The following is a 25,578-nucleotide window of genomic DNA, read 5'->3' as shown; positions in this document are numbered from 1 at the left end:
CAGCCAGCCCAGAGGAAACAAGAAAGGCTTCACAGAGGAAAGGACATCTGAATGACACCTCAAATTGAGATGTTGACCAGATGAAGGCCATGGTGGTGTGTTGTAGGCAGGAGACTGAGGGGAAGTGGTTCCAGGGAGAGGGAATAGCATGTGTGGAAGCCTCGTAGAGGCCGGGCGCAGTGGCTCAAGCCTGTAATCCCAGCACTTTGGGAGGCCGAGACAGGTGGATCACAAGGTCAGGAGATCGAGACCATCCTGGCTAACACGATGAAACCCCATCTCTACAAAAAAATACAAAAAACTAGCTGGGCGAGGTGGCAGGCGCCTGTAGTCCCAGCTACTTGGGGGCTGAGGCAGGAGAATGGCGTGAACCTGGGAGGCGGAGCTTGCAGTGAGTTGAGATCTGGCCACTGCACTCCAGCCTGGGCGATAGAGCAAGACTCCGTCTCAAAAAAGAAAAAAAAAAAAAAGCCTCGTAGAAAGAGAGCAGAGCAGAACTGGGGAACTGAAAGAAGAGGCTGGGTCAGATCACACGGTGCCTTTTTTCTTTTTCCTTATTTTTTTTTGAGCTGGAGTCTTGCTCTGTTGCCCAGACTGGAGTACAGTGGCATGATCTCAGCTCACTGCAACCCCGGCCTCCTAGGTTCAAGTGATTCCCCTGCTTCGGCCTCTCAAGTAATGAGGATTATGGTGCATACCACCATGCCCAGCTAATTTTTGTGTTTTTAGTAGAGATGGGGTTTTGCTATGTTGGCCAGGCTGCTCTCGAACTCCTGACCTCAAGTGATCTGCAGGCCTCAGCCTCCCAAACTGCTGGGATTAGAGGTGTGAGCCACCACACCCAGCCTAATGACACAGTGCCTTATAGGAGAAAAAAAAAAAAAAAATGTGTGCCTGCTGTGGACAGGAGGGAGCCATGCAACAACTCAAAGCAGGGAAATGATGTAGAAGATGTATTGGGTCTGGATTCCATGAAATCATTTTCTCACTGTGCCCCAGGATGGCCAGCCCTAGCTGGGAAGGAACACTGAGTTCTCTTCCTGGCACATTGACAGAGAGGAGTTTAAGAGGCAGGCAAACATAAAAGGAACTGGGTACCTCTCAACCCCAGAAAGTGATATTCAGGGAGCCAAGGGCAAATCTCTGCTTTCAGAATGGCTGCTGCAGCCAGCAGGCTGGAACCACAGGGTGGAAATTTCAGGCAGGCAGATTTTTGTCTCCTGCCAGAAAACTTTTCCAAGGACCACAACTGCTATGGAAGGATGACCACAGTCAGCTCCAGCTGCCTCTCTCCAACCCCTCTTTTGGACTTCATGGGCTACTTACAATTCAATATTTGGAAGTTTCCCTGTGAAAGAAAGGACTGTGCACATCCAAGGGGACATTTTGTTTGCGTCATGCTGAGTGCTGAGGAAGCAGCCAGCTCTCTGGAACCTCCTAGGCCAGCATGGGATAGTGGAGCAGGCACAGGTTGGGCTCCTGGGAGCACAGAAAGGACAGTTGGTTTTCAGCCTAAGGCCAGAAAGAAGGCTTGGAGAGAAATCAATCATTCCTTAGCTGAGGCTTAAAATTGGAGGATGTGGCCGGGCACGGTGGCTCATGCCTGTAATCCCAGCACTTTGGGAGGCCGAGGTGGGTGGATCACGTGAGGTCAGGAGTTCGCGACCAGCCTGGCCAACATGGCAAAACCCGGTTTCTACTAAAAATACAAAAATTAGCCAGGCATGGTGGTGGGCACCTGTAATCCCAGCTACTCGGGAGGCTGAGGCGGGAGAATCGCTTGAACCCGAACCCGGGAGGCGGAGGTTGCAGGGAGCCAAGATCGCGCCACTGCACTCCAGCCTGGGCAACAGAGTGAGACTCCGTCTCAAAATACAAAAAAATTGGGAGGATGTCGCCAGGAAAAGCAGGAAAAGCCTTCCCAGGCAGAGGGAAGAGCGCCTGGGAATACAGCGCCTCAAAGGGCATCTGATGCCCTGTCCCCGTCGTGCCCCTAGGCCCAGCCCGACCCGCCGCACCCACGGGCCCTGACCGTGGACACTGCAACCACGAGGGGGCGCTGCGACCTCCTCCCGGGTGAAATGAAACCCGAGGGCAGGCCCCCCCTCCACCAAGCAAGTAAAGCAAGCCGTTTGAGGGGGTGGCCTGGAAATGAGAGAGAAAAAGTCCTAGAGCAGGAGTGGGATAGACTGTGAGGCAAACTGAGCTCAGAGCTCCAGTCCCCCCTGGGGAGAGTCACGGTCCACATTTTGGGAGTTAAGGAGATAAAGGGAGTGGGAACCAGAGCCTAGAGACGGGGACAGGCCATCAGATGCCTTTTGAGGCGCTGCATTCCTCCGGCAAGAATCTCTCCGGGCCTCTGTTTCCCCCATCTTAGACGGGCTCTGGGGCCGTCGGGCGCAAAAGGACACGATAGTGTGGCGGGTTCCAGAAAGGGACTCCCCGGGCGGGGTGGTGGAGAGAGGTGATGACATAGCCGGACAGGACCTAAAGGACTTGGACCAGAGGAGCGGAGCTGGCAGGAGAGTTGGACGGCGGTGTACGCATGCGCATCCTCAGAGGCAGGCGTTCTGCGCGCGCGTGGCCGAGAAGCTGACGGTCGCGCATGCGCCCTTGGTTGGCGGGAGTTTCGGAGGCGGTGACAGTGACGTAGAAGGCGGAGACCGCTTGACCCCGACCAGGGAGGATCTGCTGCGGGGGCGCAAGGCGTCCAGGAGTGACCTGGGGCTGTGGAGAGCGACCCGTGGCCTTGTGTTTCAGGTACGGAGGCTCCGGACTGGACGGGCGTCGCCCTGAGGTCAGGCAGTCACAGGCTTGTTCTCTGATGGGGCCCCGCCCGCCGCCGCACTCATCTCTTTGGCGTTGTACTCCTCGGCCCAGCTCGACCCGCCGCACCCCCGGCCCCGACCGTGGACACTGGGAGGCCCCGGGGGTGCTGCGACCTCCTCCCGGGTGAAATGAAACCCGAGGGCAGTCCCCCTTACTAACCCCATTAGAGACGTATATGCTGAGCCAGGGGTCTAGGCTCCAGAAACGGGTGAGGACTGGGCAGAGGCCTGGGGTGACAGGCCTGGGTTCGAATTTCCCTTCTGCCCCCAGGCTGGCTGTGTCACAAGCTTGGGCCAGGCTTTTTGCCCCTCTGAACTTCAGTTCCCCTGTCTGCAAAGTGGAGTTAATGGTGCTTACGGAGTTGTGGAAAGGATTAAGTGGAATAACAATGCAGGTAAAGCGCTTACGTAGCACAGATTCTAGCATAGAATAAGCATTTAATAGTTGACAGTTGTTGCTTTTCTAAGCTTGGATCTGTGTGATACAATCGTTATTATCCCAGTCTGGATCTGTGTGATACGATTATAAGGACTGTGGAGGATTCAGATCCTTGAGCGACCCCTCCTTGTTATGTTTTTCTCTTGTTCCTCTGCATGTATTCATATCTTTTTACTTAGCATCCCCCACAGACGGATTTCTGCTGGGGGGCGGGGGGGGACGATGAAGAGATGCCTAGGTCACATCCCTGCATTCTTCAGTCAGTTGTTCATGACAGGCACTAGGAATACAAATACAGCCTGGCTGGGGAGACAGACATGTAAACAAATTTTATAGCCAATGCTACGAAGGCCAAGGGGCGTAGCCACCAACTCTGCAAAAGAGAAGTGATGTGAAAGCTTCATATTTGAGCTAGGTTGGGAAGGATAAATAAGTTTAACAGGTAGAAGGACACATACGTGCAAAGATTCAGAAGTAATACAGGGAATAGGAGTGGGAGGAGAGAGCAGGAATGGGTAAATTGGGGCTAGTTTACCTAAGGTGTTGAGTACACTTTGGAAGAGTCCCGGCAGCTGTCTAAGGAATAGACTGGGCCGGGCATGGTGGCTCAGGCCTGTAATCCCAGCACTTTGGGAGGCCGAGTCAGGCGGATCACCTGAGGTCAAGCGTTTGAGACCAGCCTGGCCAATATGGGGAAACCCCATCTCTACTAAAAATACAAAAATTAGCCGGGTGTGGTGGCGGGCACCTGTAATCCCAGCTACTCAGGAAACTGAGGCAGGATAATTGCTTGAACCTGGGAGGTGGAAGTTGCAGTGAGCTGAGACTGTGCCACTACACTTCAGCCTCGGCGACAGAGCGAGACTCCACCTCAAAAAAAAACAAAAACAAAGAATAGACTGGAGAGGGGCAGCTGGAGGCAGAAAAACTAGTGGAGAGACTGTTAGATAGTGGGAGGGACCAGAAATTATGAGACCTGAACTAAACTAGTAACAGTGAGGCTGGGCGTGGTGGCTCACGCCTGTAATCCCAGGACTTTGGGAGGCCTAGGCTGGTTGGTCACTTGAGGCCAGGAGTTTGAGACCAGCCTGGCCAACATGGGGAAACCCTCTCTCTACTAAAAATGCACGAATTAGCCAGGCATGGTGGTGCACGCCTGTAATCCCAGCTACTCAGGAGGCTGAGGCAGGAGAATCACCTGAACTGGGGAGGAGGAGGTTTCAGTGAGCCAAGATTGCGCCACTGCACTCCAGCCTGGGCAACAGAGCAAGACCATGTCTCAAAATAATAAATAAACCAGTAACAGTGAGAATGGAGAAAAGATTTAGAAACTGTTTATAGAACAGTTAGGACTTTGGATCTGGAAAACTAAGAATAAGAAGTAATGGATGGGCCGGGCGCGGTGGCTCAAGCCTGTAATCCCAGCACTTTGGGAGGCCGAGATGGGCGGATCACGAGGTCAGGAGATCGAGACCATCCTGGCTAACACGGTGAAACCCCGTCTCTACTAAAAAAAAAAAATACAAAAACTAGCCGGGCGAGGTGGCGGGCGCCTGTAGTCCCAGCTACTGGGGAGGCTGAGGCAGGAGAATGGCATAAACCCGGGAGGCGGAGCTTGCAGTGAGCTGAGATCCGGCCACTGCACTCTAGCCTGGGCGACAGAGCGAGACTCTGTCTCAAAAAAAAAAAGAAGTAATGGATGATGTGGTTTTTCTAGTTTGGAAGACCAGGTAGACCATAATGTCATCAATGGAATTAGGGACTAGTTAAACACAAAGTAACTGGGAAGTAAGGTAGCGTGTGTGTTCAGGGAGATTTGAATATTTCTAGCAATAAAGTATACAGAAATTCAGAAGAGGAGGTGATGGCCCCTGCTGATATTCTCTGTCAGGAAGGTGGACAAGGGTAGCTCGGAGAGGCTGGAAAGCCCCACTGAGACTGCAGCTGAAATGTGAAGAACAGATCACTTCATTTTCCTATTTTCAGAGTTTCCCACCTAGGATGACTTCAGTGACTAGATCAGAGATCATAGATGGTAAGTATTATAGTGAAATTCAGTACCTCTTACCTTGGGTTCAGGCTTCTGAGCTATACCTAAATCTTTCCTGGCTCCTGGTGGATTTGGAATCACATACTAATTTGCAGAGATACTTTATTTATGTTTCCACGATCTAGGGGCATACATTTACTTTTTCCACTTTTTTGCACAAATAGTTGTGGCAGGTTTGATTTTGTATTTTGACTTTTTTATAACAAATGCTAGAAAAAGGACCAGTGATGTCTAAGACTCATGATCATCAATTGGAATCAAGTCTCAGTCCTGTGGAAGTGTTTACTAAAACATCTGCCTCCCTGGAGATGCATCAAGGCGTTTCAGAGGAAAGAATTCACCTTGGCTGTAGCCCTAAAAAAGGGGAAAATTGTGATCTCAGCCACCAGGAAAGACTTCCGTTGAAGTCCCTTCATTTGTCTCCTCAAGAACAATCTGCCAGTTACCAAGACAGGAGGCAATCCTGGCGGCGATCAAGTATGAAAGAAACGAACCGGCGGAAGTCGCTGCATCCCATTCACCAGGGCATCACAGGTGGGGTGCTGTATACACAAGACAGTGAGGCTCCAGCTCAGATAAGAGACAGGTTCCAGCTCAGATAAGAGGCAGTGAGGTATGGCAGAAAGTGTAGGAGAATAGACATGACTTGCTACTTTATAAGTACTGATATCAAACACCTAGTAAATGTTCAGTATCACTGCTATTTCTTTTTAAGAGACAGGATGTTGCTGTGCTGTCTGAGCTGGACTTGAACTTCTGGGCTCAAGCAGTCTTCCCACTTCAGCCTCCCAAGTAGCTGGGACTACAGGCATGAGCCACTGCACCTGGTTTACTACTTATGTTATTAGCTGCCACAAATAAATTTCTAATTGTTCAATATTCACCTGCTAGGATGACAGACATTAAAGATTTCTTTCTGTGGTTTTCTGTCTCATACCCTAAAGTGGAGCAGAAGATAGTTGGGTTGATACCTGATTTTAGCCTTTGTAACTGAAAATATCTCAGGGAAGATGCACATACAAATAACTAGAGTGGGCCATGCCTGTAATCCCAGCACTTTGGGAGGCAGGAGGATTGCTTGAGTCCAGGAGTTTGAGGACAACCTAGGCAAAATGGCAAGACCCCATCTCTTTTATTTTATTTTATTTTATTTTTTTTGAGACGGAGTCTCGCTATGTCGCCCAGGCTGGAGTGCAGTGACCGGATCTCAGCTCACTGCAAGCTCCGCCTCCCGGGTTTACGCCATTCTCCTGCCTCAGCCTCCCAAGTAGCTGGGAATACAGGCGCCCGCCACCTCGCCCGGCTAGTTTTTTTGTATTTTTTAGTAGAGACGGGGTTTCACCATGTTAGCCAGGAAGGTCTCGATCTCCTGACCTCGTGATCTGCCCGTCTCGGCCTCCCAAAGTGCTGGGATTACAGGCTTGAGCCACCGCGCCCGGCCTAGACCCCATCTTTACAAAAAGTTTTTTAAAACATAGCAGGGCATGGTGGCACGTACCTGTAGTCTCAGCTACTGGAGAGAGGCTGAGGCAAGAGGATCACTTGGGTGCAGGAATTCAAGGCAGCAGTGAGCTGTGATTGTGCCACTCAATCTATGCTGGGTGACAAAGTAAGACCCCTGTCTCTCAAAAACTTTGTCTCTTTTTCACTACCCCCCCTTCCCTCCTCCCTTGCTGCACCCCCCACCCCGCCTCACTTTCTTTCTCTCTCTCTCTCTCTGTGTGTGTGTGTGTGTGTGTATCTAGAATAAAAAACTTAGTTTTTAGGGATGCTATGCAGAATGTGATTTGTGTCATTTTGTGTGAATTTACAATAGTAACTATATCTTAGTAAGCATCAAAGTACAGAATATAACGTGGAAAGGCTTGCATATTTCAGGAAGACTACTAGCTCTGTGGTGTTGAGTAAATTACTTAACCTTCTTTGCCTTAAGGTCCTCATCAGCAGCTTGGAGGTGAAATAGTACCTATCTTACATAACACAGTACTTGGCAGATAGTAAGCCCTGAAATGTTAAGCTGTTGTGATTAGTTTTAAGGTATCATCCCATTTCCAAGTGGTCTGATGCACAGAAGGAAATCTGGGTAAAGATAGCCACTTAGCACATCAGAAAATTGCTGCCACAAGGCCCATGTACTTTAGTCCTTAGATGTGCTGAGAAAATATCAGTGCATCCCAAGATTAGCCCTACCTTTAGCTCTATGCCAGAGCATTTAGACTTAAACAGAAAAGCACCAATGTAATAAGATTGGTTATTGCCTAGTTATTTCTGGCAACCTGCCAGGTTTCCTTGGTTATAGGCAGAAAGTATCCTCTTTTCTTGACTAACAGCAGTGACAATTAAGAGAAGAGACAAGAACTTTAAAAACACAACCAGCTGAACCTAGAGGGCAAAAAGACATGTAGCTCTCATAATTCACAAGGCAAAATTCCTTTGCTATGTAATAATTGTTTTCAAATGGACATAATTTTTTTTTTTTTTTTTTTTTTTTGAGGCGGAGTCTTGCTCTGTCGCCCAGGCTGGAGTGCAGTGGCCAGAACTCAGCTCACTGCAAGCTCCGCCTTCTGGGTTCCCGCCATTCTCCTGCCTCAGCCTCCGGAGTAGCTGGGACTACAGGTGTCCGCCACCTCGCCCAGCTAGTTTTTTTTTTTTTTTTTGTATTTTTTAGTAGAGACGGGGTTTCACCGTGTTAGCCAGGATGGTCTCGATCTCCTGACCTCGTGATCCACCCGTCTCGGCCTCCCAAAGTGCTGGGATTACAGGCTTGAGCCACCGCGCCCGGCCAGTTTTTTGTATTTTTTTAAGTAGAGACGGGGTTTCACTGTGTTAGCCAGGATGGTCTCGATCTCCTGACCTCGTGATCCGCCTGTCTCGGCCTCCCAAAGTGCTGGGATTACAGGCTTGAGCCACCGCACCCGGCCTGCAGTGCCTGTCTTATAAAAATGCTCAAATGTGGCCAGGCACGGTGGCTCACACCTGTAATCCCAGTACTTTGGAAGGCCAAGGCAGGCAGATCACCTGAGGCCAGGAGTTCAAGACCAACCTGGCCAACATGGGGAAGCCCTGTCTCTACTAAAAATATAAAAAATTACCTGGGTATGGTGGCGCCTGCTTGTAGTCCCAGCTACTGCAACCTCTCGGCTCACTGCAGCTTCTGCCTCCTGGGCTCTTTTGATTCTCATGCCTCAGCCTCTGGAGTAGCTGGGATTACAGGCACATGCCACCACTCCTGGCTGATTTTTCTATTGTTAGTAGAGACAGGATTTCACCATGTTGTCCAGGCTGGTCTCCAGCTCGTGGTCTCAAGTGATCCCATGCCTTGGCCCCAGAGTGTTGGGACTATAGGCGTGAGCCACCGTACCCAGCCAATACAAAGATTCCTATAACTTTTTTTTTTTTAAGTTTGGGTGCATAAATGGGTTAACTTCATTCCTCAGTGATCCTGCAAAAATTAGAATTCTGTCTTTAACTAAAGAAGGCCATTCTTGCCTTAAGTTGGATTTATCAAGAGGGAGGATACTTTTTAGTTTTGTTAGTTGCTAACTATGTAACTATCCAGCTCCTTAAATGTGGCTATGTTTTATGTTAGAGCTCAGCCGGTCTATCAGTGTCGATTTAGCAGAAAGCAAACGGCTTGGCTGTCTCCTGCTTTCCAGTTTCCAGGTGAGGTTCTTGTAGCTGGGAAATGTTTTTGTGTTTGTTAACTGCTATTGTGACCATCTTTTTTTTTCAGATGGATTCTGATTCTGTCGCCCAGGCTGGAGTGCAGTGGTGTGATCTTAACTCACTGCAACCTCCACCTCCCGGGCTCAAGTGATTCTCCTGCCTCAGCCTCCTGAGTAGCTGGGACTATAAGCACGTGCCACCACGCCCAGCTAATTTTTGTACTTTCAGTAGAGACGGGGTTTCACTGTGTTGGCCAGAATGGTCTCGATCTCCTGACCTCCTGATCCGCCTGCCTCGGCCTCCCAAAGTAGTGGGATTTCAGGCGTGAGCCACCCTATCCAGCCCTTAATTTTTTGTATTTTAGTAAAGACGAGGTTTCACTGTGTTGCCCAGGCTGGTCTTGAACACCTGAGCTCAGGCAGTCCACCCACCTTGGCCTCCCAAAGTGCTAGAATTACAGGTGTGAGCCACCGCGCCCAGACTTTTTTTAAGTTGTATTGTGTATTATGTGGTTACCAGGTATTTACATCAGTTTAGATAAGCAGGTAATTTGTATGAATTAAATAACCTTTTTTTTTTTCCTGAACGGAAAGTCAAAATCTATAGTCCAAGCAACAAAGAGTTTTTTGTTTGTTTGTTTTTTGTTTTTTTGAGACGGAGTCTCGCTCTATCACCAGCCTGGAGTGCAGTGGCACATCTCAGCTCACTGCAACCTCCGCCTCCCAGGTTCAAGAAGTTCTCCTGCCTCACCCTCCCGAGTAGCTGGGATTACAGGCACACGCCACCATGCCCAGCTAATTTTTTTTGTATTTTTAGTAGAGACAGGGTTTCACCATGTTGGCCAGGATGGTCTCCATCTCCTGACCTTATGATCCGCCTGCCTCGGCCTCCCAAAGTGCTGGGATTACAGGCATGAGCCACTGTGCCTGGTCAACAAAGAGGTGTTTTTTTGTTTTTGTTTTTGTTTTTTTTCTTATCTATTTATTTGTTTCTGTGAAAAGTCTTATGTGTAAAAATTAAATCATATTTAGTATTTAGTTTCATATTTATTAAACATCAGAAAGTGACATAAATTTAGGACTGGCCTGGAAATTTTTGGTGGTTGTACTAAAAATGCTTTTCTTTATTTAGTTCTCTATTCAGAAACTTGAACCTTTCCTAAGGGACACTAAGGGCTTCAGTCTTGAAAGTTTTAGAGCCAAAGGTAAGTTGCTAACAGATAAGTGAGCTTTGACCCTGGGCAGTCAAAGCTTTGCTCACAGCATCCCCATTTACAGAAGCTGCTGCCTTATAAAACTAGCTCCCCCACCTTTTTTTTTTTTTTTTTTTTTTTGTGAGGTGGAGTCTTGCTCTGTCGCCCAGGCTGGAGTGCAGTGGCGCGATCTCGGCTCACTGCAAGCTCCGCCTCCCAGATTCACGCCATTCTCCTGCCTCAGCCTCCCGAGTAGCTGGGACTACAGGCGCCCACCACCACTGCTGGCTATTTTTTTGTATTTTCGGTAGAGACGGGGTTTCACCGTGTTAGCCAGAATGGTCTCGATCTCCTGACCTCGTGATCCACCCGCCTCGGCCTCCCAAAGTGCTGGGATTACAGGCGTGAGCCACCACACCCGGCCCCCCTTTTTTTTTTTTTTAAAGACAGAGTCTCATTCTGTTGCCCAGACTGGAGTGCAGTGGGTGATCTTGGCTCACTGCAGTCTCTGCCTCCTGGGTTCAAGCAGTTCTCCTGCCTGAGCCTCCTGAGTAGCTGGAAGCCACCATGCCTGGCTAATTTTTGTATTTTTAGTAGAGAAGAGGTTTCACCATGTTGGCCAGGCTGGTCTTGAACTCCTTACCTCAAGTGATCTGCCCACTTTGGCCTCCCAACGTGCTGGGATTACAGGCATGAGACACTGTGTCCAGCCCCCCACTTTTTTTAGCTTGCAAGAATATATGCTTATGAAGCTCAGGTGGTATGAAAGTGGAAAATAATCTTCTCTTCCACTCTGACCCCGTCTCAGTTCCTCTCCCCAAATGTAACTATGGTCACCAGTTTCTTGTGTATCCTTGCAGAAATATTTATTGCTTTCTTTTTCTTTTTTTTGAGATGGAGTTGCGCTCTGTCACCCAGTATTTCTAGTAGAGACAGGGTTTTGCCGTATTGGCCAGGCTGATCTCGAACTCCTGACCTCAGGCGATTCACCCACCTCAGCATCCCGAAGTTCTGGGATTATAGCAGTAAGGCACTGTGCCTGGCCTTTTTGGTTTCCCTTCCCGCCTTTCCCCTCCCCTCCCCTCCCTTTCCTTTCCTTTCCTTTTTTTTTTTTTTTTTTTTTTTTTTTTTTTTTTTTTTTTTTTTTTTTTTTTTTAGGCAGAGTCTTGCTCTGTTGCCAAACTGGAGTACAGTGGTGCAATCTTGGTTCACTGTAACCTTTACCTCCCAGGTTCAAGCAATTCTCCTGCCTCAGTCTCCCGAGTAGCTGGGACTACAGGCACGCGCCACCATTCTCAGCTAATTTTTACGTTTTTAGTAGAGACTGGGTTTCACCATGTTGGCCAGGATGGTCTTGATCTCTTGACCTCGTGATCTGCCCACCTTGGCCTCCCAAAGTGCTGGGATAATAGGCATGAGCCACGGCGCCCAGCCTGGTTTTCTTTTTCTAATAAAGAGATGGAGGTTCACTATGTTGCTCAGGCTGTGCTGGGCTCAAGCAATCCTCCTGCCTTAGCCTCCTAAGTAGCTGGGACTACAAGCACTATGCCTGGCTATGCCCATAATTTTTTATTTGCCTCCTTGTTTCTTATTACCCTCTTGCCTATTGCCTGAGTTTTTTTTGTTTTTTTTTTGTTTTGAGATAGAGTCTCATTCTCGCCCAGGCTGGTGTGCAGTGGCACCATCTCAGCTCACTGCAACCTCTGCCTCCCAGGTTCAAGCGATTCCCCTGCCTCAGCCTCCCGAGTAGCTGGGATTACAGGCGTGCACCACCATACCCAGCTAATTTTTGTATTTGTAGTGGAGACAGGGTTTCATAATGTTGGCCTGGCTGGTCTTGAACTCCTGACCTCAAGTGGTCCGCCTGCCTTGGCCTCCAAAAATGCTGGGATTACAGGTGTGAGCCACTGTGCCCAGCCTCAGATACACCTTTTAAACTGCTTTTTCACAGGTCATTTATAGAAACATCATAAATGTTTTTTTTTTTTTTTTTTTTTTTTTTTTATTTATTTTTTTTTTTTTGAGACGGAGTCTCACTCTGCCGCCCAGGCTGGAGTGCTGTGGCCGGATCTCAGCTCACTGCAAGCTCCGCCTCCCGGGTTCACGCCATTCTTCTGCCTCAGCCTCCTGAGTAGCTGGGACTACAGGCGACCGCCACCTCGCCCGGCTAATTTTTTGTATTTTTTAGTAGAGATGGGGGTTCACCGTGTTAGCTAGGATGGTCTCGATCTCCTGACCTTGTGATCCGCCCATCTCGGCCTCCCAAAGTGCTGGGATTACAGGCTTGAGCCACCGCGCCCGGCCAAAGCATCATAAATATTATAAAGGCTGGGCACAGTGGCTTACTTACGCCTATAATCCCAGGACTTTGGGAGGCTGAGGCAGGTGAATCACTTGAGCCCAGGAGCTGGAGACCAGCCTAGGCAACATGGTAAAACCCCATTTCTACAGAAAATACAAAAATTAGCTGGGCATGGTGGTGCTGCCTGTATTCCCAGCAAATAGGGAGGCTGAGGCGGGGGTTATATTGCTCGACCCCAGAAGATGGAGGTTGCAGTGAGCTGAGATCACACCACTGCACTTCAGCCGAGGTGACAAAGCGAGAGTCTGTCTAAATAAATAGATAAAAATGAGTTGTCTTTCATTTTATCTGTACCTGCCAGAAAAAAAAGGTACAATCTTTCTACATACTTAACTCCACACTTTTGGGCGGGCTTGAGGACCAACATGTAACAGCAGACCCTAGAGCTGAGACTACCTTAATATACCTTTGTCAGCATTTCACTGTGAAAATGTATATTTTCTTTATTTTATGACACGTAAATTTGTTCTGTCTAGCATCTTCTCTTTCTGAAGAATTGAAACATTTTGCAGACGGACTGGAAACTGATGGAACTCTACAAAAATGTTTTGAACATTCAAATGGGTAAGAGCAGTTCCCCTTCTGTCCTAAATTATGATTGAATTAGGACTTTTGGCCAGGCACTGTGGCTAACCCCTGTAATCCCAACACTTTGGGAAGCCGAGGTGGGCAGATCACAAGGTCAGAAGATCAAGACCATCCTGGCTAACATGGTGAAACCCCATCTCTACTAAAAATACAAAAAAAAAAAACAATTAGCCAGGCGTGGTGGCAGGTGCCTGTAGTCCAAGCTACTCGGGAGACTGAGGCAGGAGAATGGCATGAACCCAGGAGGTGGAACTTGCAGTGAGCCGAGATTGGGCCACTACACTCCAGCCTGGGAGACAGAGAGACTCCGTCTCAAAAGAAAAAAAAAAGAGTTAGGACTTTTGTTATAATTAGATAGTTGTTCATTTACCAACAAACATTTATTCAGCATCTTCTCTTTTTATTTATTTATTTATTTTTTGGTTTGGAACCTTGCTCTGTCCCCCAGGCTGGAGTGCAATGGTGTTATCTTGGCTCACTGCAACCTCCATCTCCCGGGTTCAAACCGTTCTTCTGCCTCAGCCTCTCAGGTAGCTGGGACTAGAGGCATGTGCCACCATGCCTGGCTAATTTTTTTGTATTTTTAGTAGAGATGGGGTTTCACCATGCTGACCAGGCTGGTCTCAAGCTCCTGACCTCAAGTAATCCACCCACCTCAGCTTCCCAAAGTGCTGGCATTACAGACGTGAGCCACCATGCCCAGCTTTTTTTTCTTTTTTCAATTTTTGTTTTTTGAGACAGAGTCTTGCTCTGTTACCCAGGCTGTAGTGCAATGGCGCAATCGTGGCTGACTAACCTCTGTCTCCCAGGTTTAAGCAATTCTCTTGCCTCAGCCTCCCAAGCAGCTGGTATTACAGGTGCCCACCACCACACCTGGCTAATTTTTGTATTTTTTTTTTTAGTAGAGACAGGGTTTCACCATATTGGCCAGGCTAGTCTCGAGCTCCTGACCTCAAGTAATCCACCTGCCTCGGCCTCCCAAAGTGCTGGGATTACAGACATGAGCCACCGCATCCGGCTTATTTATTTATTTTTTTAAATTTTTGTTTTTTGAGACAGAGTCTTGCTCTGTTGCCCAGGCTGGAGTGCAATGGCGCGATCTTGGCTCACTGTAATCTCCGCCTCCCTGGCTCAAGCAATTCTCCTGCCTCAGCCTCCCGAGTTGCTGGGATTACAGGTGTGCCCCACCATGCTGGACTTATTTTTTGTATTTTTATAGAAACGAGGTTTCACCATGTTAGCCAGGCTGATCTTGAACTCCTGACCCCAGGTGATCCACCCGTTTGAGCCTCCCAAAGTGCTGGGATTACAGGCGTGAGCCACCACGCCCGGCCGAGAGACACGGAGTTTTTAAGCAAGGAAAAAAAAATTAGAGAAATATTTTAAGAAAGGTTAATCTGGGCCGGGCGCGGTGGCTCAAGCCTGTAATCTCAGCACTTTGGGAGGCCGAGACGGGCGGATCACTAGGTCAGGAGATCGAGACCATCCTGGCTAACAAGGTGAAACCCCATCTCTACTGAAAAAAATACAAAAAACTAGCTGGGCGAGGTGGCGGGCGCCTGTAGTCCCAGCTACTCGGGAGGCTGAGGCAGGAGAATGGCGTAAACCCGGGAGGCGGAGCTTGCAGTGAGCCGAGATCCGGCCACTGCACTCCAGCCTGGGTGACAGAGCGAGACTCCGTCTCAAAAAAAAAAAAAAAAAAGGTTAATCTGGCCATGATGTGAATTGGAATTGATAAGTAAAACAGAATATAAAGAGACCACTTAGAAAGCTATTACCTAGCTATTACCTATAGCTTAGAAAGCTATTACCTAGTGCAAACTGGGCACGGTTGCTCACACCTGTAATCCCATCTGTTTGGGAGGCCGAGGCAGGCGGATCACGAGGTCAGGAGATCGAGACCATCCTGGCTAACACGGTGAAAACCCGTCTCTACTAAAAATACAAAAAATTAGCTGGGCATGTTGGTGGGCGCCTGAGGCTGAGGCAGGAGAATGGCATGAACCTGGGAGGCGAAGCTTGCAGTGAGCCAAGATAGCGTCACTGCACTCCAGCCTGGGTGACAGAGCGAGACTCCATCTCAGGAAAAAAAAAAAAAAAAGAAAGCTATTACCTAGTGGAAAAGTGAAATAGAGTCCAACATTAAGTATTTTTTGAAAGACAAAAATTATGTAAGGGAGTCTGGGCATGGTGGCTCCCACCTGTAACTGAGGTGTGAGGATCACTTGAGCCCAGGAGTTTGAGACCTGGGCAACATGGAGAGACTGCATCTCTACTAAAAATAAATAAAAGACTGGGTGCGGTGGCTCTCACCTGTAATCCCAGCACTTTGGGAGGCTGAGGTGGGTGGGTCATGAGGTCAGGAGTTCGAGACCAGCCTGGCCAACATAGTGAAACCCCATCTCTATCAAAAATACAAAAATTAGCTGGGGGTGGTGGTGGGCGTCTGTCATCCCAGCTACTCTGGAGGCTGAGGCAGGAAAATCACTTGAACCCGGGAGGCGGAGGTTGCAGCAAGCTGAGATTGAGCCACTGTACTCCCACCTGGGTGACAGAGCCAGACTCTGTCTCAAAAATAAATAAATAGCCGGACGCTGTTTCTCACACCTATAATCCCAGCACTTTGGGAGGCTGTAGCCAGGCGCTGTTTCTTTTTTTTTTTTTTTTTTTTTGAGACGGAGTCTCGCTCTGTCGCCCAGGCTGCAGTGCAGTGGCCGGATCTCAGCTCACTGCAAGCTCCGCCTCCCGGGTTTATGCCATTCTCCTGCCTCAGCCTCCGGAGTAGCTGGGACTACAGGCGCCCACCACCTCGCCCGGCTAGTTTTTTGTAGTTTTAGTAGAGACGGGGTTTCACCTTGTTACCCAGGATGGTCTCGATCTCCTGACCTCGTGATCCACCCGTCTCGGCCTCCCAAAGTGCTGGGATTACAGGCTTGAGCCACCGGCCAGGCGCTGTTTCTCACGCCTATAATCCCAGCACTTTGGGAGGCTGAGGCGGGCGGGTCACCTGAGGTCGGGAGTTTGAGACCAACCTGACCAACATGGAGAAACCCCATCTCTACTAAAAATACAAAAGTAGCCGGGCGTGGTGGTGCATGCCTGTGATCCCAGCTACTCTGGAGGCTGAGGTAGGAGAATCTGTTGAACCAGGGAGGCAGAAGGGTCAGTGAGCCGAGATTGTGCCATTGCACTCCAGCCTGGGCAACAAGAGCGAAACTCTGTATCAAATAAATAATTTATAAGCGATTATATTAAAGCAAATATTTCTTGAAAGATTTATGTCATAATCCTATCTGTTTTCCAGAAAAGCATCAGATTTTTCTCTGGAAGCATCTGTGGCTGAGATGAAGGAATACATAACAAAGTAAGTTAACCTTTGTTAGAAAATCTAAATTCATTCTCCTATCTGGGGAAATTAACTAACTTGGAAAAAATGAATAGTAAGCATTGTATTTGGAGAGTCAGCATTAGTGCACCAATACTAGAAGTTAGAAGGCTCATATTGAGATTTTTATGGACTCTACTAATGATCCGTTTCACAGAATGGAATCTAGAGAACACAAATATTAATTTGACTTGAAGAACTGAGGTTTGGTATGATTAAATATCCTCTGAATTGGTCAGGCTTTCTAATCCTGTAATGACCTTTCAACTCACATTTTACATCTAGATTGTACACCTAACATACTTATTGTTACTGTGAGTGATTCAGAATAAGATTATAAAAATTAACTGAATTTTTTTTCCTGATTCTTACAGGTTTTCTTTAGAACGTCAGATTTGGGATCAGCTCTTGGTGCACTACCAGCAGGAGGCTGAAGAGATATTGTCCAGGTTAGATCTATGAACTGTAAAAACTGTCTTTAAAAACCTTATGGAGTTTGATTGGGGTTTATTTCAGTTCTGTTAGTACAAATTGAAAGATGAATCCTTTCTCACAGGCCAATAAGCTCATCAAATTCTGTAGTGTGTATTAGCACTCTCTGACCATAAACGGGAAGTGAGTGAGAGGAAGGAAGAGTTGGTGTCACTATTTTTGGTCCAAAACACAATTGCTTCTGTTCTGTGTCCTTGGCTATCATTTCATATCCTGGGGGAGACAGGCATATCTCTACATTGTACCTAGCAGCCTGGGCCTGGGCCAAGAACAGTAATCAAGGGGCTTCAATGAGCACATGGCCTATGAGCTGCATGTTTTGGGGGATGCCCTTGGCCAGGGCCTTCTTGGAAACAGAAAGACATGAAAGTGGGTGATGAGGAGGATGTGAGGAAAGAGAGGATCTTTGGGTCTTGAAGGTAGAGGAAAAGTAGGAAAGTGCTAGGTGTTTTGTTTGTTTGTTTGTTTGTTTTGTTTTGTTTTGGAGATAGACTCTCGCTCTGTTGCCCAGGCTGGAGTGCCTGGTGCTATCTCAACTCACTCCACCTCCCGTGTTCAAGCAATTCTCCTGCCTCAGCCTCCTGAGTAGCTGGGACTACAGGTGTGTGCCATGATGCCTGGCTAATTTTTGTATTTTTAGTAGAGACAGGATTTCACCATGTTGGCCAGGCTGGGCTGGGTGTTTTTTGTTGTTTTTTTGTTTGTTTTTTTGCTCTGTTGCCCACGCTGGAGTGCAGTGGCACGATCTGAGCTCACTGCAGCCTCCACCTCCTGGGTTCAAGCGATTCTCCTGCCTCAGCCTCCCGAGTAGCTGGGATTACAGGCGTGCTCCACCACACCATGGTTTTGCCATGTTGGCCAGGCTGGTTATGAACTCCTGGCCTCAAGTGATCTGCCCATCTTGGCCTCCCAAAGTGTTGAGATTACATTTGTAAGCCACGGCACCTGGCCAGAAAATGCTAGATTTTGATTTAGATGAACATTTAAGCCATGGTTTTAAGCTTTTTTTTTTTTTTTTTTTCAAAATAAAATCTCAGCTAGAATCCCAACGACAAAATGTTAGTCAAAACCCTAATTGCAGAAGTGGCCTCTCAGTAGAGAGGGTCTCTGAGGACCATGGTTTGAAAAACTTCCCCAGTCCAGGTAATGATGGTTATCAGTTACTTTTCACCCCTTACATACTCTGTTTATGAAGAAAGATAATGTGTAAGATGCCAGTTTCATATAAAAACTTTTGGCCAGGCGCGGTGGCTCAAGCCTGTAATCCCAGCACTTTGGGAGGCCGAGACGGGCGGATCATGAGGTCAGGAGATCGAGACCATCCTGGCTAATACGGTGAAACCCCGTCTCTACTAAAAAATACAAAAAACTAGCCGGGCGACGAGGCGGGCGCCTGTAGTCCCAGCTACTCGGGAGGCTGAGACAGGAGAATGGCGTGAACCCGGGAGGCGGAGCTTGCAGTGAGCTGAGAGCCGGCCACTGCACTCCAGCCTGGGCGGCAGAGCAAGACTCCGTCTCAAAAAAAAAAAAAAAAAAACTTTTGTGGCAAAGCTTATAGGTTAAAAGGAATGGTTCTAGAAGCAGACTGTCTGTTCAGACTCTAACTTTTCCTTAGTTTTGTGATCTTGGGCAAATCACTTAGTCCTGAATGAGCCTGAGGTTCCTCATTTGAAAATGGGGATGATATTAGTACCTTCCTCATTGGGTTATTGTGAGTGTCAAATTAGGTTAAATGTAAAGTACCCAGTAGTGTCTGGCACCTACTTAGCACTCAGTAAATTGTAGTAGTTGTTGTTATTAAAGTTGTTGTTCGGCCGGGCGCGGTGGCTCAAGCCTGTAATCCCAGCACTTTGGGAGGCCGAGGCAGGCGGATCACGAGGTCAGGAGATCGAGACCATCCTGGCTAACACGGGGAAACCCCGTCTCTACTAAAAAAATACAAAAAACTAGCTGGGCAAGGTGGCAGGCGCCTGTAATCCGAGCTACTCGGGAGGCTGAGGCAGGAGAATGGCATAAACCCGGGAGGCGGAGCTTGCAGTGAGCTGAGATCTGGCCACTGCACTCCAGCCTGGGCGACAGAGCGAGACTCCGTCTCAAAAAAAAAAAAAAAAAAAAGTTGTTGTTCATCAGTTTTCATGAACTCTCAGTCCTGTTCAGTTATTTTAGATAATTGAGGTAGGCCAGTGTGTTTTGGTAAACAATCATAGGCCCTGACTTTAGGATAGCAAACTTTGGCTTCACTCTCCCAAGTATAGTCTTTCTGGTATATGGACCTTACTATTAAGTGGATTCAACTGACTGGAAGCTTCCAGCATTTCCTGGAGTCCAGAGGTATAAAGACATGAATACTAGACAGTTGTTTCAGAACTTCTTGTTAAGGCCAGGCGCGGTGGCTCATGCCTGTAATTCTAGCACTTTTGGAGGCCGAGGCAGGTGGATCACAAGTTCAGGAGTTCGAGACCAGCCTGGCCAACATGGTGAAACCCCATCTCTACTAAAAATACAAAAAATTAGCTGGGCATGGTGGCAGGCGCCTGAAATCCCAGCTACTCGGGAGGCTGAGACAGGAAAATCGCTTGAACCCAGGAGGCAGAGGTTTTTCAGTGAGCCGAGACCACGCCACTTCATTCCAGCCTAGGCAACAGTGTGAGACTCAGTCTCAAAAAAAAAAAAAACTTCCTGTTAAGAGAGCCTATACCTAGTGTGGAGTTGAGGAATACTGATTCAGCTTTATAGGATAATCTTTGGTATCTCTTCCAGAAAATAATTACAAAATCCCTTGAAAGCACTTTTGTTTTGTTTTTAGAGGATCAACTGAGGCCAAAATTAGTGAGGTCAAAGTGGAACCTATCACATATCGTGGATCTTCTCAGAATGAAGTTCTTAATACAAAGCCTGACTACCAGAAATTATTACAGAACCAGAGCAAAGTCTTTGATTGTATGGAGTTGGTGGTAAGTGGGCTCATGTTTATTTGGTTGAGTTATCCAGCTTGCCACCTTGTAATCCTTGGAAATTAAAAGACCTGGAGAATATGTATAAGTGTAAGTTGAATAAGTATATTCAGCTCTACCTTGGGAAAATATGGAGAGACAATTAAAAAATAATAAACAGGCCGGGCGCGGTGGCTCACGCCTGTAATCCAAGCACTTTGGGAGGCCGAGGTGGGCGGATCACGAGGTCAGGAGATCGAGACCATCCTGGCTAACACGGTGAAACCCCATGTCTACTAAAAATACAAAAAATTAGCCGGGCGTGGTGGCAGGCGCGTGTGGTCCCAGCTACTCAGGAGGCTGAGGCAGGGGAATGGCCTGAACCCAGGAGGTGGAGCTTGCAGTGAGCCGAGATCGTGCCACTGCACTCCAGCCTGGGTGAGAGCGAGACTCTGTCTCAAAAAAATAAAAAATAAAAAAATAAAAAAATGAATATATAGTGGTAAATGCTGATGAAGCAGGGTAAGAGGGAAGGACAGTATAGGGAGGTTGATGGGTTGCTATTTTATATAGGAAGGTTATTGAAGGCCCCTTTGAGGTGCCATTTTAACAGACTTGAAGGAAATGAACCATGAGGACATTTGAGGGAATAGTATTGTGTCAATCCAGGTATTAACAGCAAGCAGATGGCATTTGAAAGGACAATTCAATAAGAGTTTATTTTCAAAAAAGCTAAATAGAAAGATATGAGTATTGGAGAACCACAAGGGTTAGTGGAGTAACCTGGGGCTTATAGGCAGCAGAGCTCTTACTCCCCCTAGGCCTGAAAGGGAGGAGGGAGTAGCAGTTACTGTGGCACCTAATGGGAGAAAGTCACATAGTTAGCTGATTTGAGAGAGCCAACTCAAGATGACTCGTTCAGCTCCTTCCCACTTAGGCATCCTGTTGGTAGAGGTTACACGGGTCAGCCTCCTGGAGCATAGAGCAACCTGGAGAAGAATGTGGTGTGACTTTGGAGGAACAAACAGAATATCTGGCATAAGCATTCCAGGCTGAAAGAACAGCAAGCCCAAAGCTCCTGAGCAAGAGCTTGCTTGTCGGGTTTGAGGAACATCTAAGAAGCCATGGACCTTTACAGCTCACAGCTGTCTTTTTTCTGCAGATGGATGAGCTGCAAGGATCAGTGAAACAGCTGCAGGCCTTTATGGAGGAAAGTACCCAGTGCTTCCAGAAGGTGTCAGTACAGCTCGGTAAGCTTGTCTCTTGAGGGGACCAGAGTTTGGGCTGTTTTCCATCTGATAGCTTTTGGGATACAAACTGTCCTTCAAAGCCTATGGTCCAAGAGAGTAAGACCTATATGAGGTGATTTGTTTTTCTCCCCACAATAAATAGTATGTTATCGATACATACTATTTGATAGGAAATTTCTAGATGTAAATTCTACAGAAGCACAGTAGGCCGGGCGCGGTGGCTCAAGCCTGTAATCCCAGCACTTTGGGAGGCCGAGACGGGCGGATCACGAGGTCAGGAGATCGAGACCATCCTGGAGAACACGGTGAAACCCCGTCTCTACTAAAAAATACAAAAAACTAGCCGGGCAAGGTGGCGGGCACCTGTAGTCCCAGCTACTCGGGAGGCTGAGGCAGGAGAATGGCGTAAACCCGGGAGGCGGAGCTTGCAGTGAGCTGAGATCCGGCCACTGCACTCCAGCCTGGGCGACAGAGCGAGACCCCGTCTCAAAAAAAAAAGAAGCACAGTAGACTGAGAATTAAATCCCCATGAAATATGTTGTTGTTCTGGTAAATCCAAGACTTAAGAAATACCCACCCATTGCTTTTTCCGTCCTCATTTCTCAAGAATTCACTAAGTGACACTGACATTACTCCTCCCTAGCTTTTCCTGACCTCTCAGCCCTTAATTATTTGTTATACATACCTTAATTTTCTTTTCTTTTTTTTTTTTTTTTTTTTTTTTTTTTTTGAGGCAAAGTCTCACCCTTGCTCTCATCCAGGTTGGAGTGCAGTGGTGCAATGACTGCACAGCTCACTGCAGCCTCAACCTGATAGGCTCAAGCAGTCCTTTCACCTCAGGCTCCCAGAGTAGCTGGGACTAAAAGCGTGCACCACCACACCCAGCTAAATTTTTAATTTTTTTGTAGAGATGGTCCAGGCTGTGTTGTCCAGGCTGGTCTTCAACTCCTGGGCTCAAGTGATCCTCCTGCCTTGGCCCCCCAGAGTGCTGGGATTACAAGTGTGAGCCACTGCGCCTGACCATCATTTTGTTTGTTTGTTTGTTTGTTTGTTTGTTTGTTTGTTTTGAGAAGGAGTTTCGCTCTTGTTGCCCAGGCTAGAGTATAATGGCGAGATCTCGGCTCACTGCAACCTCTGCTTCCCGCGTTCAAGTGATTTCTCCTGTCTCAGCCTCCTGAGTAGCTGGGATTATAGGCATGCTCCACCACGCCTGGCTAATTTTGTATTTTTAGTAGAGATGGGGTTTCTCCATGTTGGTCAGGCTGGTCTCGAACTCCTGACTTCAGGTGATCCACCTGCCTCGGCCTCCCAAAGTGCTGGGATTACAGGCTTGAGCCACTGCGCCCAGCCTCCATCTTCTTACTGATCATGTTGTATTGTGAATTTAGTGGTGGCTGGCTTTTTTTTTTTGAGACAGAGGCTCGCTCTGTTGCCCAGGCTAGAGTGCAGCGCCATGATCTTGGCTCACTGCAACCTCCGCCTCCTGAGTTCAAGATATTCTCCCACCTCATTCTCCTGAGTAGCTGGGATTACAGGCATGTGTCACCATGCCTGGCTAATTTTTGTATTTTTAGTAGAGATAGGTTTTCACCACGTTGGTCAGGCTGATCTTGAACTTCTGACCGCAAGTGATCCACCAACTTTGGCTTTCCAAAGTGTTGGGATTATAGGCATGAACCACCCTTTTTTTTTTTTTTTTTTTTTTTTTTTTTTTTTTTTTTTTAAGATAGGGTCTTGCTCTGTCGCCCAGGCTGGAATACAGGAGTGCAGTCATGACTTATTGCAGCCTCAGCTTTCTGGGCTCCCAGCTGATCCTCCTGCCTCCTGTGTAGCTGGAGGATCATGCTAGGACCATGCTAGGCTAATTTTTTTTTTTTTTTTTTTTTTTTTTTTTTTTGTAGAGACAAGGTCTTACTGTGTTGCCCAGGCTAGTCTCAAACTTCAAACAATCCTCCCGCCTTTGTTTTCCGAAGTTCTGCGATTACAGGCGTGAGCCACTTTGCCCAGCTGCGGTAAGATGATAATTCTTACCAAATTGTCATCTCCTTGAGGCCAGAGACTCTCTTATTTGTCTTTGTAATGCCCTTCCATGTCTGGCACAATGTCCATACATTAAGTTTTCAATAAATGTTATGTTATTTCAATTGAAATTTATTTTTTTTGGCCTCTTTTCTCTGCAGGGAAGAGAAGCATGCAACAATTAGATCCCTCACCAGCTCGAAAACTGTTGAAGCTTCAGCTGCAGAACCCACCTGCCACACGTGGATCTGGATCTTGTCAGTGACCTTATGAGCTTTCCTGCCACAAGGTGCCCAAGAGGAGAGGAATGGGAAGAGTGCCCCAGCACGTGGTGACTGCGTGATTTCTGCTCTGTTGCCTTTGAAGATAACTGGCTGGACTGACTATAGAGCACTTTGACTTTTTTCTAAAAAGTGATGGAATTTGTACATCAAATGAATATTGTATAGACGTTTTTCCCAGGAATGTACAAAATGCTTGAAAGTTCAAACTTCTTTTTTGAAATGCTCTTCAGATCCAGTGGCCCATTATTTTATATTTATCCTATGAAGGTGTTTTTCAGGTTTTGAAATAATCCAAAAATCATTTAGGACCAAGTCTAAGGAAACATTTTAGTGGCCAACTTGGATTCTGGTTGTAAAGGAATGATACTAATTTTCTAGCATGGCTCTGAAGGTGATTTTAGGTAGAAGAGTTTTGAGGCTGGGCATAGTGGCTCACGCCTGTAATCCTAGCACTTTGGGAGACTGAGGTGGGTGGATTGCTTGAGCCCAGAGGTTCAAGACCAGCCTGAGAAATAAGGTGAAATCCTGTCTACAAAAAATACAAAAAGTTAGCTGGGTGTGGTGGCGTGCGCCTGTAGTGCCAGCTACTCAGAAAGCTGAGGTGGGAGGATTGCTTGAGCCCGGGAGGTTGAGGCTGCAGTGAGCTCTCACTGCACCAGTGCACTCCAGTCTGAGCAACAGAGTGAGACAGTGTCTTTAAAAAAAATTAAAAATTGTAAAAAAAAGGAAAAGTTTTGAGCATTGTTTGCATCATTGGGATATATATGTCACGTCACAAGATGTTCAATTTGAAGGAAATACCACTCATTCTCTATATCCTGTTGTCTGTAATGTGCTTCCGTTTTTATTATTGAGTTGACCTCCTAAATCCTAGATTCATGACAAGAAAGAACTAAGTACTACCATTCATTGTTCTCTTTGTTTATAATCTGTATTGTAAACTTGCACATAATTAAAAGCTTTCCCTTGTCTTTGTCTGTGTTTTGAGTGTATAAACAAAAAGACAGGAGTACTGGGCACGGTGGCTCATGCCTATAATCCCAGCACTTTGGGAGGCCTAGGCGGGCAGATTGCCTGAGCTCAGGAGTTTACGACCAGCCTGGGCAACACAGTGAAACCCTGTCTCTACTAGAAAAAAAAATTAGCTGGGCGGCCGGGCGCGGTGGCTCAAGCCTGTAATCCCAGCACTTTGGGAGGCCGAGACGGGCGGATCACGAGGTCAGCAGATCGAGACCATCCTGGCTAACACGGTGAAACCCCGTCTCTACTAAAAAATACAAAAAACTAGCCGGGCGAGGTGGCGGGCGCCTGTAGTCCCAGCTACTCAGGAGGCTGAGGCAGGAGAATGGCGTAAACTCGGGAGGCGAAGCTTGCAGTGAGCTGAGATCCGGCCGCTGCACTCCAGCCTGGGCGACAGAGCGAGACTCCGTCTCAAAAAAAAAAAAAAAAAAAAATTAGCTGGGCATGGTGGCATGTACCAGTTAAGTAGTTCCAGCTACTCAGGGGACTGAGGCAGGAGAATTGATTGAACCCGGGAGGCGGAGGTTGCAGTGAGCCAAGATCACACCACTGCACTCCAGCCTGGGCAAAAGACTCCATATCAAAAAAAAGGGAGGGCAGGGCCCAGTGGCTCACACCTGTAACCCCAGCACTTTGGGAGGCCAAGGTGGGCAGATCACTGGGTCAGGAGTTCAAGACCAGCCTGACCAACATAGTGAAACACCGTCTCTATTAAAAATACAAGAATTACTTTGGGAGGCCGAGATGGGCAGATCACGAGGTCAGGAGATCGAGACCATCCTGGCTAACACGGTGAAACCCCGTCTCTACTAAAAATACAAAAAAAAATTAGCCGGGCGTGTTGGTGCATACCTGTAATCCCAGCTACTCGGGAAGGTGAGGCAGAAGAATTGCTTGAACCCAGGAGGTGGAGGTTGCAGTGAGCTGAAATCGTGCCATTGCACTCCAGCCTGGGCTACAGAGTGAGACTGTATCTCAAAAAAAAAAAAAAAAAAAAGGGGAGGGATGGGCATGGTGGCTCACACCTGTAATCCCAGCACTTTGGGAGGCCGAGGCAGGTGGATCACTTG

The 25,578-nt window shown here is 47.6% G+C and overlaps 1 protein-coding gene across 7 annotated transcripts; it reads left to right on the top strand.

The window, feature by feature from the left end:
• Positions 1-2,609: 2,609 nt before the first annotated feature.
• DSN1 (DSN1 component of MIS12 kinetochore complex) lies at positions 2,610-24,461 on the top strand. Of its 7 annotated transcripts, none has more exons than XM_030915696.1 (12): positions 2,643-2,760; positions 3,100-3,223; positions 5,254-5,302; positions 5,747-5,851; positions 8,907-8,980; positions 10,115-10,187; positions 13,014-13,101; positions 16,430-16,489; positions 16,885-16,959; positions 19,809-19,956; positions 21,098-21,185; positions 23,366-24,461. In XM_030915696.1, the coding sequence occupies exons 2-12, from the start codon at positions 3,176-3,178 to the stop codon at positions 23,467-23,469; spliced, it is 912 nt and encodes a 303-aa protein (XP_030771556.1). In that variant the 5' UTR covers positions 2,643-2,760; positions 3,100-3,175; the 3' UTR covers positions 23,470-24,461. The 7 variants fall into 7 exon arrangements, with proteins under 7 accessions (XP_010353616.1, XP_010353613.1, XP_030771557.1 ...); XM_030915695.1 differs by having other exon boundaries at positions 5,531-5,851; XM_010355311.2 differs by lacking the exon at positions 3,100-3,223 and having other exon boundaries at positions 2,613-2,760; positions 5,531-5,851; positions 23,366-24,449.
• The last annotated feature ends 1,117 nt before the right edge of the window (positions 24,462-25,578 follow it).

This window comes from Rhinopithecus roxellana, chromosome 13, assembly GCF_007565055.1.
Source record: "Rhinopithecus roxellana isolate Shanxi Qingling chromosome 13, ASM756505v1, whole genome shotgun sequence".
Taxonomy (NCBI): Eukaryota; Metazoa; Chordata; class Mammalia; order Primates; family Cercopithecidae; genus Rhinopithecus; species Rhinopithecus roxellana.
Note: the sequence above shows the minus strand (reverse complement) of the source record. Positions and strands in the feature narration are given on the sequence as shown.

Coding starts and splice junctions, on each gene's coding strand:
- DSN1 (XM_030915695.1), top strand. CDS start 3,176: ATGGTGCTTACGGAGTTGTGGAAAGGATTAAGTGGAATAACAATGCAG. Junction 16,490..16,884: donor ATGAAGGAATACATAACAAA/GTAAGTTAACCT, acceptor TGATTCTTACAG/GTTTTCTTTAGAACGTCAGA. Junction 21,186..23,365: donor GAAGGTGTCAGTACAGCTCG/GTAAGCTTGTCT, acceptor TTTTCTCTGCAG/GGAAGAGAAGCATGCAACAA.